The 16,506-nt window shown below is 38.8% G+C and overlaps 1 protein-coding gene across 1 annotated transcript in view; it reads right to left on the reverse strand.

Annotated features, from left to right (window-relative positions):
- The window catches only part of RELN (reelin), a 530,384-nt gene that overhangs the window by 94,937 nt on the left and 418,941 nt on the right, over positions 1–16,506 (reverse strand). The window contains exons 29-31 of the mRNA XM_065939296.1: positions 5,299–5,456; positions 3,874–4,081; positions 2,628–2,704 (exon numbers count right to left, since the gene is read on the reverse strand). Coding sequence (XP_065795368.1) covers positions 2,628–2,704; positions 3,874–4,081; positions 5,299–5,456 — 443 coding nt within the window. The remainder of the gene's footprint in view (positions 1–2,627; positions 2,705–3,873; positions 4,082–5,298; positions 5,457–16,506) is intronic.

Genomic DNA, 16,506 nt, shown 5'->3' on the forward strand with positions numbered 1-16,506 from the left:
CTATACAAGTTTCTAGACTGCTAATTCAATGGATAGATGATCTGGATAATTACTAGACTAACAGTACTGAGATACTTAGGAAAAGTCAAGGAAGCTTTCAGTTACTGATGATAAGGCCAAGGACATTTAGAACTGATGAACAGAGCTATCGGTAGCTCTACTGACTAACAGGTACTGTAGTGTTTAAGCCAATAAGTTTTACATAGTCATACCCGAGATAATAACAAACTTGAAAGCTACAAAATTCTTCACATGATTGTCATGAGATCAAAGTTTGGAGGAGGATCCATCTGAGAAGCTTATGGATTTTGTGCCAGGAACCAACTCACAGGTAGGGTCCCTTAAGGAATCCTATCATATCTGTATAGCAACTGAAGGCCAACTATGTATACTTGAAGTGTTTTGCATTTCTTTCAGCACTGAATCATGGAGGCAGAAGATGGTGTGGATGTCTGAGAGAATAGGGTTCTGGGGAAGGAGAGAGGCATAGGCTCTAGTGGTTTGAATCTCTGCTCGTCCACTTACTGACAGCGTGATTTGAGTAAGTTATTTGTCCTCCCTGGGCCCCAACATCTACATCTGTAAAACAGGATAAATTACAGTACCAATGGCAAAGGGGTATGGTGAGTGCATTAACAGATAGAACACCTGGAACAGTGCCTTGCATATATAACTTCTCAGTAAAAATTCATATTTATTATTACCCAAAACTGCTCCTTCTACCAAAGGATTTGTTTACAGGCAGGAAGCAGTGTATGATCTGCAATCAGTAATACCCTATGCAAAGAAATTCCTAGTACCCTACAGTGCTGAATGTAAAAGTATCTGCAATTTTGTTTTCTCCTTGTGTAAAGTTATAAAGAAATGTGTGTGTGTGCTATGTAGCTTTAGTCATGTCTGATTCTTTACGAGCCTATGGACTGTACCCTGCCAGGATCCTCTGTTCATGGGATTCTCCAGGCAAGAATACCAGAGTGGGTTGCCACGTCTTCCTCCAGGGGATCTTCCTGACCCAGGGGTTGAACCAACACCTCTTATGTCTCCTGTATTGGCAGGTGGGTTCTTTACCATTAGTGCCACCTGGGAACTCCTATAAAGGAATAGGTTTCCCTAAAACAAATATGTTTCTAGGCTTAAGGACCTGGATGAGGAAACTTAGAGACCAAGTCTCTCTGCAGTTACCCATTTAGTGATGGAGAGGAGAAGGAATGATTTAGGGTAGTGTATCCATTTACAAAGAATGTTCAAACTACCGCACAATTGTACTCATTTCACATGCTAGTAAAGTAATGTTCAAAATTCTCCAAGCTAGGGTTCAACAGTATGTGAACTGAGAACTTCCAGATGTTCAAACTGGATTTAGAAAAGGCAGAGGGACCAGAGATCAAACTGCCAGCATCCACTGGATCATTGAAAAAGCAAGAGAATTCCAGGAAAACATCTACTTCTGCTTCATTGACTACGCTAAAGCCTTTGACTGTGTGGATCACAACAAAATGTGGAAAATTCTTCAAGCAATGGGAATACCAGACCACGCTACGTACCTCCTGAGAAACCTGTATGTAGGTCAACAAGCAACAGTTAGAATTGGACATAGAACAACTGACTGGTTCCAAACTGGGAAAGGAGTACATCAAAAATGTATATTGTTACCCTGCTTATTTAACTTATATGCAGAGTACATCACGTGAAAGGCCAGGCTGGATGAAGCATAAGCTGGAATCAAGATTGCCGGGAGAAATGTCAATAACATCAGATACACAGATGACACCACCCTTATGGCAGAAAGCGAAGAAGAATTAAAGAGCCTCTTGATGAAGGTGAAATAGGACAGTGAAAAAGTTGGCTTAAAACTCAACATTCGGAAAACAAAGATCATGGCATCTGGTTCCATCATTTCATGGCAAATGGATGGGGAAACAATGGAAACAGTGACAGACTTCATTTTTTTGTGCTTCAAAATCACTGCAGATGGTGACTGTAACCATGAAATGAAAAAATGCTTACTTCTTGGAAGAAAAGCTATGACAAACCTAGACAGCCTATTAAAAAGCAGACACATTACTTTGCTGACAAAGGTCCATCTAGTCAAAGCTATGGTTTTTACAGTAGTCATGCATGGATGTGAGAGTTGGACCAATAAGAAGGTTGAGCACTGAAGAATTGATGCTTTTGAACTGTGGTGTTGGAGAAGACTCTGGAGAATCCCTTGGATAGCAAGGAGATCCAACCAGTCAACCCTAAAGGAAATCAACCCTGAATATTCACTGGAAGGACTGATGCTGAAGCTGAAACTCCAATACTTTAGCCACCTGATGCAAAGAGCTGACTCATTAGGAAAGACCCTGCTGCTGGGAAAGATTGAAGGCAGGAGAAGAAGGGGATGACAGAAGATCAGACGGTTGGATGGCATCACTGGCTCAATGGACATGAACTTGAGCAAGCTCTCAGAGATGATGAAGGATAGGGAAGCCTGGTGTGCTGTAGTCCATGGGGTCACAAAGAGTCAGACATTACTGAGCAACTGAACAACAAATCAGTTTACAAAATTTCAGCCAAACTTTGGGAGGAGAAAGAACTACTTTGCTAGGAGTAACTGTAGTTTTTATGGAAATACAGCAGCTTACCTTCATTTCTAGCTCTTGGTTTGATGCAGGTAATCCCTGAAGTTTTGCTTCCAATTTGTACATAAAACTGAACGAGTCTGGGGGGGGGAAAAACCCAAAACACCTCAGTTTACTTAAAAACATGAGTTCAGAAGACATCTAGCCTTCTGTATTTTGACACAGTAAAAAGTAAAACTCTTGTAATTCTTAGGTACTATTTTTAAACACAAAGGGCATATGACAAGCAGAAACTACACAGATTAGATAGTAGGCTAATTCTATAACCATTCAGAAAAGTTAACTGATACGACCATTAATTTTATTTTGGAATAATGATTTAAACAAAAGGAAACAATTTAACTTCATTTCACTGTGACAGTCTGATGCAATTTAATGAAATCACTGAAATGGAATTCCTTTAAATTGAGATGATACTATCCTCGGAAACTCAGGAGGAAAAATCTAACATTAAAAACTTGAATGTTATATTTGTTTAGGGCCAGACAATTACTTCTACTATGGACTTAAACTCAGATGGTTTAATTTTTCACCACTGTCTCTCGGTGTGATGTAATCTATGCCTCAGTCACTATAAACCAACCTACATGACAGGGTTAGCTCTGTGAGAAGGACTTAGAAGGAAGGGGAAAGAGACCGAAGGCAGAAAACATATGGCACAGAACCCAGATTTTAGTGAGAAGAAGCTCTAAGAGCTTCAAACCTTTCTTTAACTTCCTTTCTTCCAATTCTAAAATAATTTGATTAAAACTAAAGAAGCACAGTTATATTTTAGGTGTGCTACTATTTCATTTGCCCTTAAAACTAAGCACTTATTTATTGTACCAGTAGGTGTCAGTGTAGGTATTTTAAATTTCTGGAACAGTTTTCAATAACTGAATACAAATAAACTTAGCTGAATGGGGCACCACATTTTTGGACACAGAATTCAAAGTTGCAAAAAATTCTTTGTTTCTCCTGGCATATATTAAAATTAATATCAAATATTCTTCATAATAACAGAGAACTTTAGAAAACCAAGCTGACATATATTAGACACACAGGCCTTGGTGATGATAGTATGCTGATTAACGAATTGGAGTATAAGTTTTGCAGAATCTATTTTATTATAAAGTTATGCTTCATTTTTATATATCAGAATCTATGCAGAGAAACATTACTATGTAAACTCTGAAAAGAACAGTGTTGTAGGTTAGATCACACAGCAAAGTAAATACTATGTTCATGAAGTGACCAGTTAACTACTTACCTGATATTCCTGGTGTCCAGAGGGACAGTCCTCGCTTCCCTTTTTCCAGGGCCACTGAAGTAGAGAGACTTGCCATCATTAAGTGTTCCACAGCCTGTTCCAACCTGGCCTCCAGTTATCTTGTACCACAGTGGGCTGAGCTTCCCCTCAAACCTATCGAACATCTCACTGTGATTAGGGACAATAGACACACAGGTTCCTTGTGCAGCTTCCAAGAAAAGAAATACAGAGGAGACAGGTTTTGTCAAAATCATGAAACATTAGAAGGTACATTAGTGTGTGGGCAAAGGAGACTTTGTCATAGGTGTTGGGGGAAAGAAATCACATCAAAATTTAAACCTCAGTCATCTGCCTGAAATACAGTCATCACTGCTATCATCAAAACAGTATTCTGCTTCTATTATTTTAAATTTTTAAACACAAACACAGAGGGAACCACACAGTTTCATGATTTTTGTTAACCAGAGGATTTGTGTAAACTGAGATATAAGATTTTGTCCACAAATAAAATTTGCTCATTTGTTGTCCTTGTATTAGAGGATCAATATGGGGAGTTTATCCCAGATTTAAGAAAAAAACACCCTGAAACTAGGAGTGACAGCACTCTCTACAGAAGGCCTGTAACAACATATGTTTGTCTTTGGTCACGTGCCAGATGAAGAGCAGAACACTGAAAAGCTGGGAAGGATCCTTTGAAGTTAATTCCAGGAAAAATTCTATAAAAAGATTACGAAGCTTATAATATTTTCTCCCATTTTACTCTTTAATCTCAGCTTCCTTTTTACTTTTGCTTGTAGCAACATCTCAGGGTGATAATGGTCAAAAAATACTTCTCTTGTTAAGTTTTTGTTTGGCAGTCTTGCATTTATCGTTTCACAAGTTGACTTTTACTTTAAATGTATAAAATTACACTTTGTATAAAAGCAATGTAAAGAGCACAGGAAGCCTAATGCTTAAGAGCTTGGCTGCCAGGGATTAAAGCTGAGCTGTAGCAACTCTTAGCTGTGTGACCTTGGGACAGTTACTGTGTGTCTTTGTGTCTGTTTCCTTAAGTGTAAACAGGGACAATGACAGTACTCTGTTGTAGGGTTATTTGTTGCATGAATTAAATGAGGTGAAATAAAAAACACCTACTGTAGTGCTTGGCATGAAGTAGGGACTCAAGAAATGTTAATTATTATCACTATTATTAGTAAATGAAAATACTTAAGGGATGAAATACATGTTATCATGCTTTTCCTTCTTAGGCAGCTCAAAACTACAAAATATTTCAGTACCTCATTTGCCTAGGTTACAAATTTCTATAATTTTAGGACTTAAGAATAAATACTTAGGAATATATTTCCTTGGAAGAAGTATCATGACATATAGTACTCAGAGATGAATATTTTCCAAACAAATCATTAGACATGTCTATAGCCTTACCGGTGAATCCCAGGTCACAGAAACACACCCCTGAAACGCAGTCCCCATGGCCACTGCAGTAACTGGGACAAGGCTCTGATATGTATACGCCATCCAAGCCAAAAGGAGGCACGTTCTTCTGGGAGCTGCTCTCCTGGATCCATCGGAATCTGGTCTTACTGTTGGGAAAAACAGCACATGTGTTTCTGGTACCAATATCTCATACCAAAGCACTGAAATACAGAACAGTTCAGAAAAACTCAAGAGATATATATTTATTTGGGAGTCATGTTCACTTGATTGGACACTTAACCTTTAAAAGGGTCTCAAATATTTATCAAAACTTCTTGATATTTTCTTCAGCATAAATGTTTAAATATCAGGAGGATTTCAGATAAAGAAGATTCTGATGGCCAGAAACATAGTTTTTTTCTTTTTCTTGCATATTTTAAGAGGATATTTGGGAATCTTTGAAACCATCAAATAGAATGTACTTTGTTAGAACAAATAAGGGGACTATGGCTCTGCCATTTGCATGATTTTGGTAGGAAAGAGTCAAGTTTGTACTGACAGCTATATTCTCACCTGTTGCCTTCCTTGCCTTCTTCACTTCTCATCTTGAAGTCTCCAAGATGCTTATTCTACAAACTTAGCAACCAGCTGGGCTGCCAACAAGCACTGGTAACTGGCAACGAACAAAAGAGGGACCTGGTTCCAGTGATTCAAAACCCTGGAACACCAGTGGCCTGGGCTGCTGTCCAGTCCTATTTCCCTCATAAGTTTTGAGGCTGCCAAACTAAAACTTGTCCCAGTTGCTTTCTAATATTTCCAATCCTTTCAACACATCTCTTTTCCTTTCAAATACATGGAAACCCACCTACATCTATAACTTCATAACAAGAAAACATCTCTTCCTTCTCAGTTCTACTAACATTAAAGAGGGAAGATAGATTAGACCATCTAAATACCAATTAATTATGTTGCCATTATTTATAGATTTTTGAGTGAATTCAGTCTCTAAGTAAAGAAGAGTAAAGAATCTTAAAGATTAATGAAGATTATCAAGGATAATTGTAGATAAAGATGGTTCCTTTTCTCCTCTATTATTATGAAAATAATATAGCAGTATCAGAGTACATTTCTTTCTGGCTCTTCAAATAACTATGGTAATTTGGCAACGCCAAATCATAACCCTGGCTTTTTTCTTCATTATTTTAAGTTATTTACATTTGGCAAATTTACAAATGTAGCCAACAATGTTGTTTACTAGGTTTAAAAAGTTTTTCAGTGATTAATTTCTATTAATGCAAGTCTTAACACATTTTTCAATGTGTCAAAAGGAAGATGAATGTATGTTTTATTTCCTTTGAAGTTAATTCAAAATGTATCAGTCTTATTATTTAAGGCAAAAGACAACAGAATTGAAGATTAGCAAAACAAAGCAAAACCAAAAAATGAAAAGAAAAAAGAAAGTACAGTTGTAAAGCCATGGGCTTTAGGAAAACCCTTCCCAATGGAGTTATAATATTATTTAGCCTGTGAAGATATTTTTCCTTTCAAAGGAAATAAATGGAATTGGTGAAAGGCATCTTTTGCCAATTGTTTGTAATAAAATGGTAAGGCCTCTGTGTCCCTTCCAAAAGATAGGCTGTACATCTAAAATAAAAAAGAAACACTTCAGTTCCCTGGTAGAAGTCTTTTTAAATTAAAGTCACATTTGCCTTTTCTGTTTAAGTTTCTATAACAGAACCCAGAGAAACATGGATCTATAATTTCTGCCCCTCAGAAAGCAAAATTCCCCTTTGTCCTGCATGTTTCAGATAAGGTAGTAGAAGGTAACACACTCTCTCTTTACTCCTTTCCCAATTGTCATCTTTGTTCAGAGGATGCCTGCATGACCTGGAGAATCAGTTTCTACCCCTGTCCTTCGGCCCACCACACTTCAGAGAGGTATTGCATCTGCCACTTAAACCAGGAAGGTAAGCGCCTGTGTACCGGCTTGTCTTGTGATGTGTGGTGGTGGCGCAGACATTGGGCAGAATATTAAGCAGCTGAGTTTCTAGCCCTTCCCAGAGATGCTGACTTTCTGCATTTGGCACAGAGAGTCAAGAGCAGACTGAGTGGCGGTATGGTTGGGGATGAGGGTCAGCAGGGAGGTACCAGCGCATATTTACCACCACCATGTCCCTCCCCTGCAGGCAAGAACCAAGAGAATTAACACGAACACAAACTGTTCCTTTGAGAAAATCAGCTTTGAATTATTTGTAAAAGAACAATGTTCTAGTAACTATTATACCAGATCACCTGACCTGCCTCTTGAGAAACCTGTATGCAGGTCAGGAAGCAACAGTTAGAACTGGACATGGAACAACAGACTGGTTCCAAATAGGAAAAGGAGTATGTCAAGGCTGTATATTGTCACCCTGCTTATTTAACTTACATGCAGAGTACATCCCGAGAAACGCTGGGTTGGAAGAAGCACAAGCTAGAATCAAGATTGCCGGGAGAAATATCAATAAACTCAGAGTTGCAGATGACACCACTCTTATAGCAGAGAGTGAAGAGGAACTGAAAAGCCTCTTGATGAAAGTGAAAGAGGAGAGTGAAAAAGTTGACTTAAAGCTTAACATTCAGAAAACTAAGATCATGGCATCTGGTCCCATCACCTCATGGGAAATAGATGGGGTAACAGTGGAAACAGTGTCAGACTTTAATTTTTTGGGCTCCAAAATCACTGTGGATGGTGACTGCAGCCATGAAATTAAAAGACGCTTACTCATTGGAAGGAAAGTTATGATCAACCTAGACAGCATATTAAAAAGCAGAGACATTACTTTGCCAACAAAGGTCCATCTAGTCAAGGCTATGGTTTTTCCAGTAGTCATGTATGGATGTGAGAGTTGGACTGTGAAGAAAGCTGAGCACTGAAAAATTGATGCTTTTGAACTGTGGTGTTGGAGAAGACTCTTGAGAGTCCCTTGGACTGCAAGGAGATCCAACCAGTCCATCCTAAAGGAGATCAGTCCTGGGTGTTCATTGGAAGGACTGATGTTGAAGCTGAAACTCCAATACTTTGGCCACCTCATGCGAAGAGTTGACTCATTGAAAAGACCCTGATGTTGGGAGGAATTGGGTTCAGGAGGAGAAGGGGACGACAGAGGATGAGATGGCTGGATGGCATCCCCGACTCGATGAGCATGAGTTTGAATAAATTCTGGGAGTTGATGATGGACAGGGAGGCCTGGCGTGCTGCGATTCATGGGATCGCAAAGAGTCGGACATGACTGAGCGACTGAACTGAACTGATAAGCATGTTGCTTTGTGGCAAAATAGTTTCAAATTATAACAATTTTCACTTATAATTCTCAGCTTTCCAACACTGCATTTGGAGATATCTGAGTTTAACATACTGCAGAAGAAACAATAGCTCATTCGCATGGGTTGAAGCAGTAACATATTTACTATTCTGTAGTAGAGAGCTCTCCATCACAAATGCCATCCCGAGCAAGTCGGATAGTATTCAAACAAACCAGGAAGCCAGATCCTAATGAACAAGATTTTGCCTTCCAAAAGCTGAGGTCTAAGAAAATACTGATAAATTGGAAGCCTCAAAATATTGGCTCATTTTGTGATAATAAGGACAGTCTTTTCTTATTTCTCAGATGTGGCTTTACCAACTGGGCAATTCTACTCAGCATCAAATGAACTGCAGTTTCAGATTCAACTCTATATTATCTGACTTTGGGGTATCACACCAGCATTGTGTTCCTTGGCTCCTGATTCTATGGACTACTTTCAAAGCGATGTCTTCCAACATCCTGGTATTCTAGTCACGGCAGCAAATATTTACCCCTCATGCTTCCCAGCTTCACAACATGTTTCACATGTCTATTTGGAAAAGGTAAGGTTGGGCCACAGTTTCACAAAACCAGAAAAGGTCAGTTTTCATTCCAATCCCAAAGAAAGGCAAAGACAAAGAATGCTCAAACTACCACACAATTGCACTCATCTCACACACTAGTAAAGTAATGCTCAAAATTCTCCAAGCCAGGCTTCAGCAATATGTGAACCATGAACTTCCAGATGTTCAAGCTGGGTTGAGAAAAGGCAGAGGAACAGAGATCAAATTGCCAACATCTGTTGGATTCTCAAAAAAGCAAGAGAGCTCCAGAAAAACATCTATTTCTGTTTTATTGACTATGCCAAAGCCTATGACTGTGTGGATCACAGCACTGTAGAAAATTTTTAAAGAAATGGGAAGTAAAAGGAATCCAGATAGGAAAAGAAGAAGTGAAACTCTCGCTGTTTGCAGATGACATGATCCTCTACATAGAAAACCCTAAAGACTCTTCCAGAAAATTACTAGAGCTAATTAATGAATATAGTAAAGTTGCAGGATATAAAATTAACACACAGAAATCCCTTGCATTCCTATATACTAACAATGAAAACACAGAAAGAGAAATTAAGGAAACAATACCATTCACCATTGCAACAAAAAGAATAAAATACTTAGGAGTATACCTACCTAAAGAAACAAAAGACCTGTACATAGAAAACTATAAAACACTGATGAAAGAAATCAAAGAGGACACAAACAGATGGAGAAACATACCGTGTTCATGGATTGGAAGAATCAATATTGTCAAAATGGCTATTCTACCCAAAGCAATCTATAGATTCAGTGCAATCCCTATCAAGCTACCAACGGTATTTTTCACAGAACTAGAAAAAATAATTTCACAATTTGTATGGAAATACAGAAAACCACGAATAGCCAAAGTAATCTTGAGAAAGAAGAATGGAACTGGAGGAATCAACCTGCCTGACTTCAAACTCTACTACAAAGCCACAGTCATCAAGACAGTATGGTACTGGCAAAAAGACAGAAATATAGATCAATGGAACAGAATAGAAAGCCCAGAGATAAATCCACGAACCTATGGACACCTTATCTTTGACAAAGGAGGCAAGGATATACAATGGAAAAAAGACAACCTCTTTAACAAGTGGTGCTGGGAAAACTGGTCAACCACTTGTAAAAGAATGAAACTAGAACACTTTCTAACACCATACACAAAAATAAGCTCAAAATGGATTAAAGATCTAAATGTAAGACCAGAAACTATAAAACTCCTAGAGGAGAACATAGGAAAAATACTCTCCGACATAAATCTCAGTGGGGTCATCTATGACCCACCTCCCAGAATATTGGAAAAAAAGCAAAACTAAACAAATGGGACCTAATGAAACTTAAAAGCTTCTGCACTACAAAGGAAACTATAAGTAAGGTGAAAAGACAGCCCTCAGATTGGGAGAAAATAATAGCAAATGAAGAAACAGACAAAGGATTAATCTCAAAAATATACAAGCAACTCCTGAAGCTCAATTCCAGAAAAATAAATGACCCAATCAAAAAATGGGCCAAAGAACTAAACAGACATTTCTCCAAAGAAGACATACAGATGGCTAACAAACACATGAAAAGATGCTCCACATCACTCATCATCAGAGAAATGCAAATCAAAACCACAATGAGGTACCATTACATGCCAGTCAGGATGGCTGCTATCCAAAAGTCTACAAGCAATAAATGCTGGAGAGGGTGTGGAGAAAAGGGAACCCTCTTACACTGTTGGTGGGAATGCAAACTAGTACAGCCACTATGGAAAACAGCGTGGAGATTTCTTAAAAAACTGGAAATAGAACTGCCATATGACCCAGCAATACCACTTCTGGGCATACACACTGAGGAAACCAGATCTGAAAGAGACACGTGCACCCCAATGTTCATCACAGCACTCTTTATAATAGCCAGGACATGGAAGCAACCTAGATGCCCATCAGCAGATGAATGGATAAGGAAGCTGTGGTACATATACACCATGGAATATTACTCAGCTGTTAAAAAGAATTCATTTGAATCAGTTCTAATGAGATGGATGAAACTGGAGCCCATTATACAGAGTGAGGTAAGCCAGAAAGATAAAGAACATTACAGTATACTAACACATATATACGGAATTTAGATAGATGGTAGCGATAACCCTATATGCAAAACAGAAAAAGAGACACAGAAGTACAGAACAGACTTTTGAACTCTGGGGGAGAACGTGAGGGTGGGATGTTTTGAAAGAACAGCATGTATATTATCTATGGTGAAACAGACCACCAGCCCAGGTGGGATGCATGAGTCAAGTGCTCGGGCCTGGTGCACTGGGAGGACCCTGAGGAGTCGGGTGGAGAGGGAGGTGGGAGGGGGGATTGGGATGGGGAATACGTGTAACTCTATGGCTGATTCATGTCAATGTATGACAAAACCCATTGAAATGTTGTGAAGTGATTGGCCTCCAACTAATAAAATAATATTTAAAAAAAAAAAAACAAAAACTGGAAATAGAACTGCCATATGACCCAGCAATACCACTTCTGGGCATACACACCGAAGAAACCAGATCTGAAAGAGACACGTGCACCCCAATGTTCACCGCAGCACTGTTTATAATAGCCAGGACATGGAAGCAACCTAGATGCCCATCAGCAGATGAATGGATAAGGAAGCTGTGGTACATATACACCATGGAATATTACTCAGCCGTTAAAAAGAATTCATTTGAATCAGTTCTAATGAGATGGATGAAACTGGAGCCCATTATACAGAGTGAAGTAAGCCAGAAAGATAAAGAACATTACAGCATACTAACACATATATATGGGATTTAGAAGGATGGTAATGATAACCCAATATGCAAAACAGAAAAAGAGACACAGAAGTACAGAACAGACTTTTGAACTCTGTGGGAGAAGGTGAGGGTGGGATGTTTCAAAAGAACAGCATGTATATTATCTATGGTGAAACAGATCACTAGCCCGGGTGAGATGCATGAGACGAGTGCTCGGGCCTGGTGCACTGGGAGGACCCAGAGGAGTCGGGTGGAGGGGGGGGTGGGAGAGGTGATCGGGATGGGGAATACGTATAACTCTATGGCTGATTCGTGTTGATGTATGACAAAACCCACTGAAATGTTGTGAAGTGGTTGGCCTCCAACTAATAAAATAAAAAAAATAAAAATAAAAAAAATAAAAAATAAAAAAGAAAAGAAAAGAAATGGGAATACCAGACCACCTGAACTGCCTCTTGAGAAATCTGTATGCAGGTCAGGAAGCAACAGTTAGAACTGGACATGGAACAACAGACTGGTTCCAAATTGGGAAAGGAGTATGTCAAGGCGGTATATTGTCACTGTGCTTATTTAACTTATATGGAGAGTACATCACGTGAAAGGCCAGGCTGGATGAAGCACAAGCTGGAATCAAGATTTCTGGGAGAAATATCAATAACCTCAGATATGCAGATGACACCTCCCTTATGGCAGAAAGCGAAGAACTAAAGAGCCTCTTGATGAAAGTGAGAGGAGAGTGAAAATGTTGGCTTAAAACTCAACATTCAGAAAACTAAGATCATGACATCTGGTCCCATCACTTCATGGTAAATAGATGGGGAAACAGTGGAATCAGTGACAGACTTTATTTTTTGGGGCTCCAAAATCACTGCAGATGGTGACTGCAGCCATGAAATTAAAAGATGCTTGCTCCTTGGAAGAAAAGTTATGACCAACCTAGACAGCTTATTAAAAAGCAGAGACATTACTTTGCCAACAAAGGTCCATCTAGTCAAGGCTATGGTTTTTCCAGTAGTCATGTATGGATATGAGAGTTGGACTATAAAGAAAGCTGAACACCAAAAAATTGATGCTTTTGAACTGTGGTGTTGGAGAAGACTCTTGAGAGTCCCTTGGACTTCAAGGAGATCCAACCAGTCCATCCTAAAGGAAATCAGTCCTGAGTGTTCATTGGAAAGACTGATGCTGAAGCTGAAACTCCAATACTTTGGCCACCTGATGCAAAGAACTGACTCATTTGAAAAGACCCTCATGGTGAGAAAGACTGAAGGTGGAAGGAGAAGGGGATGACAGAGTATGAGATGGTTGGATGGCATCACTGACTCAATGGACATGAGTTTGAGTAAACTCCAGGAGTTGGTGACAGACAGGGAGTGCTTCAGTCCATGGTGTCACAAAGAGTTGTACACGACTGAGCAACTGAAGTGAACAGTTTCAGAAAAACATGGGGAGAGAATGGCAGTGGTGGGGGTGAGGATTACAAGGGCTGCAATGTTACAATGCCCAGTTTGAGATGGGCAATAAGCAGGATGAAAGGGCTATTTAACTCCAAAAGCAGATGTGTCCTTATGGAAAAGGAAAGATGTCTCAGAGGATGAAGCCTATAGAGTAGAACAAACAGCTGAGAAGAACAAAAAATTAGGGAACTACTCACCAGGAGCAGAATTGTCAAACTTTCTTATCCTGGACATTGTTCGTAGAGAAGGGACCCTAGTAACAGCTCTGTTGTTGGCTTTCAGAATTTTGGTGAACCAGTGGTTGCTATGTGCTTCCCATTCTTTTCATTTTCCTGAGTGGGCAGTGTTTATTATGTTGTTATATATATTATTGTTATATTATGTTTATCTTATCTCACTGTTGTATTTGGGTAGGGGTGGGGTAGATAACTTTTTTTTTTCTTTTCAGTTCCTAGATCTGTTAGTCATATCCAGGGAACCTTGACATGAGATAAGTAACTTAGAGCCTGATGCTATGATGGCACAAGCCTTTGAGGGTCTTGGGAGGAACATGAGTATGTTTTTATGGGGAACAGATGTGAATCAGAGGGCCAGGACAAACTATGTTAGGTTGTTACAACAATGCCTGGTAGCTCAGTTGGTAAAGAATCTGCCTACATTGCAGGAGATCCCGGTTTGAATCCTGGGTTGGGAAGATCTTCTGGAGAACGGATAGTCTACCCACTCCAGTATTCTTGGGCTTCCCTGGTGGTTCAGCTGTTGTTAAGAATCTCCCTGCAATGCAGGGGACCTGGGTTTGATCTCTGGGTTGGGAAGATCCCCTGGAGAAGGGAAAGGCTACCCACTCCAGTATTCTGGCCTAGAGAAATCCATGAGCTGTATAATCCATGGGGTCACAAAGAGTTGGACACAACTAGTAATTTTCACTTTCACGTGGATCATACTTCCTTATGTATATCTTCTATAAGATTTTTCTGCACGTCCTATCAAAAAGAGGAGCCTGTTTTCTCACTCTCTGTATCTAGACTTGCCTTGTGACTTGTTTTGATCCTTAGGGTGTGGCAGTAAGATAGGGTCAGGCAGCTTCTACTTTTGTTTTTTTCTAACACTGAAACCACCCAACTGTGGGTATTATGAATACTGGGGTGGATACTGGGATGAAAACCACATAGAGAGAAAGGTCCTACTAATTCCAGACACTAGTCAACCTACAAATTGAACAAAGCTACATTATAAAGCTTGGAGAGACAAGCAGAAGAACTACCCAATCAACTCCATAAAACCATGAGAAATAATAAGCCACTGCTATCTTAAGCCACTATGTTTTGGAGAGCAATGTTACACAGTAATAGACAACTGTAAAAATATTATCCTATGCTCTACTGAGGGATATGAAAAAGGGCTAATGATAGTTTTTAAAAAGTAATGCACCTATGCATTCCTGATCATTTTCCTTCCACTGATTGAGAGGTTACAAGGTCTGGAATAGCTGCCTTGGATCCAGAGATATAAGCTGTGTGTTCAGAATGGCAGAGATACACTGTCAGTTCTGAACTGCTCACCTTTGGACTATTATGCAGTAAATAATGGATTTCTATCTTGTTTAAGCCTTGTTAAGCATCTGAATTTATTTTGCTTTTATAGTAGCTGGACTTGTTTCCTAGTTAAAGCACAACGTAAGTCAAATTATTAAATTTCACTAAAGAAGGTCAACTCATCAACTCTGGCACAAACCAAGTCATCTGAGTCTCTTTGATACACAACAAAGTACACTGGCATGTAAAGACAAAAAAAATTACTTATAAGTTGATCTTAGATCCAATGACTGATGAATTATTTCTTGAAATAGTTGGCATTTAAAGATTATGCTCCAAAGTTTAGTAGATTACCACAAAAACTTATATATCCTGACCACACAAGTTTCTTACCTATCTGAGACGTCTGTATACTGAAATCTATGGTGCAGTTTCTGAAAGTATGCATATCTAATTAACAAGGGAGGCAGAGAACACAACCAGGATATCCAGCTAGATGTAAATCTGGTGATCAATTAGGTGAAAGATTATAGACAGAATGGTCTCTACAAACATTATAAATAAACCACTCCCATAGATTCTTAGCTGTTATCATTCAGTCAGTCAGGATGAGATAGGTTATGCTGATATAATATGCAGACCCCAGTCTCAGTGGGTTAACCTAACAAAAGTTTATTTCTGGTTTATGCTATATGTTCAGTATAGGTTGTAAGAAAGTCTGCTGATTGCAGAAACTCAAGGACCCAGACTGATGTAAGCTTCATCACAAAAGGTGCTTTCATGAAACAGATAAGATTGCAAAACACACATAGACTCAAAATTATGTGTTTCATTTCCACTCACATTTCATTAGGCAATGCCTAACTTTAAATTGTGTGGAGAAAGTATAGTCCTACCATATTCTAGGAAGAAAGTAAGGCTGGAAATAATGCTTAATGGCATTAATGTGTAGCTCAACCTCTATATTAAGTTACATCACCAGCAGTACAAATAGACCTATTATATCATCTCAGTTCTGCACAGAAATGCTTTGACTGAATCACAACTGAATATTATGTTCTAGGATTCAATTAAAAAGTGTCCACTTGAAGAATGCTTCTTTATCTTTTGAAAAATTATAGTTAAGATACTGATCTTGATGTTACCTACTCCACCCAACACAAAGATATATATACACAATACAACTATATTTTAGAAAAAAGTACACTTAATTTTTTTTATAAGAATGTATATATTTTCTTTCTTCTTATTCAACAATGAGAACCAAATAACCCTATCTCCTGACCTCTCACACTTTGTCCTAGCTGCCAAGAAGCTAAGAGTTAAACTTGTTGATGTATTACAAAAACTAATTTGCTTCAAGTTCTTAATCCATTTAGCTCATGCTTCTGTCAATTGACTTAAAATCTTTTTCTCTATTGTATTATATTTATCTTAATGATGAGATATCTCAAATTGTCTATTCAAGAAGGCATTAAGTTAGAAAAAAGTCATCACATAATGAAAGTTTGTTACATAATGCTTTATAACTCACTTAGCTTTTAAACATCTTCT

The sequence above is a fragment of the Muntiacus reevesi genome, chromosome 6, assembly GCF_963930625.1.
Source record: "Muntiacus reevesi chromosome 6, mMunRee1.1, whole genome shotgun sequence".
NCBI classification, from domain to species: Eukaryota; Metazoa; Chordata; class Mammalia; order Artiodactyla; family Cervidae; genus Muntiacus; species Muntiacus reevesi.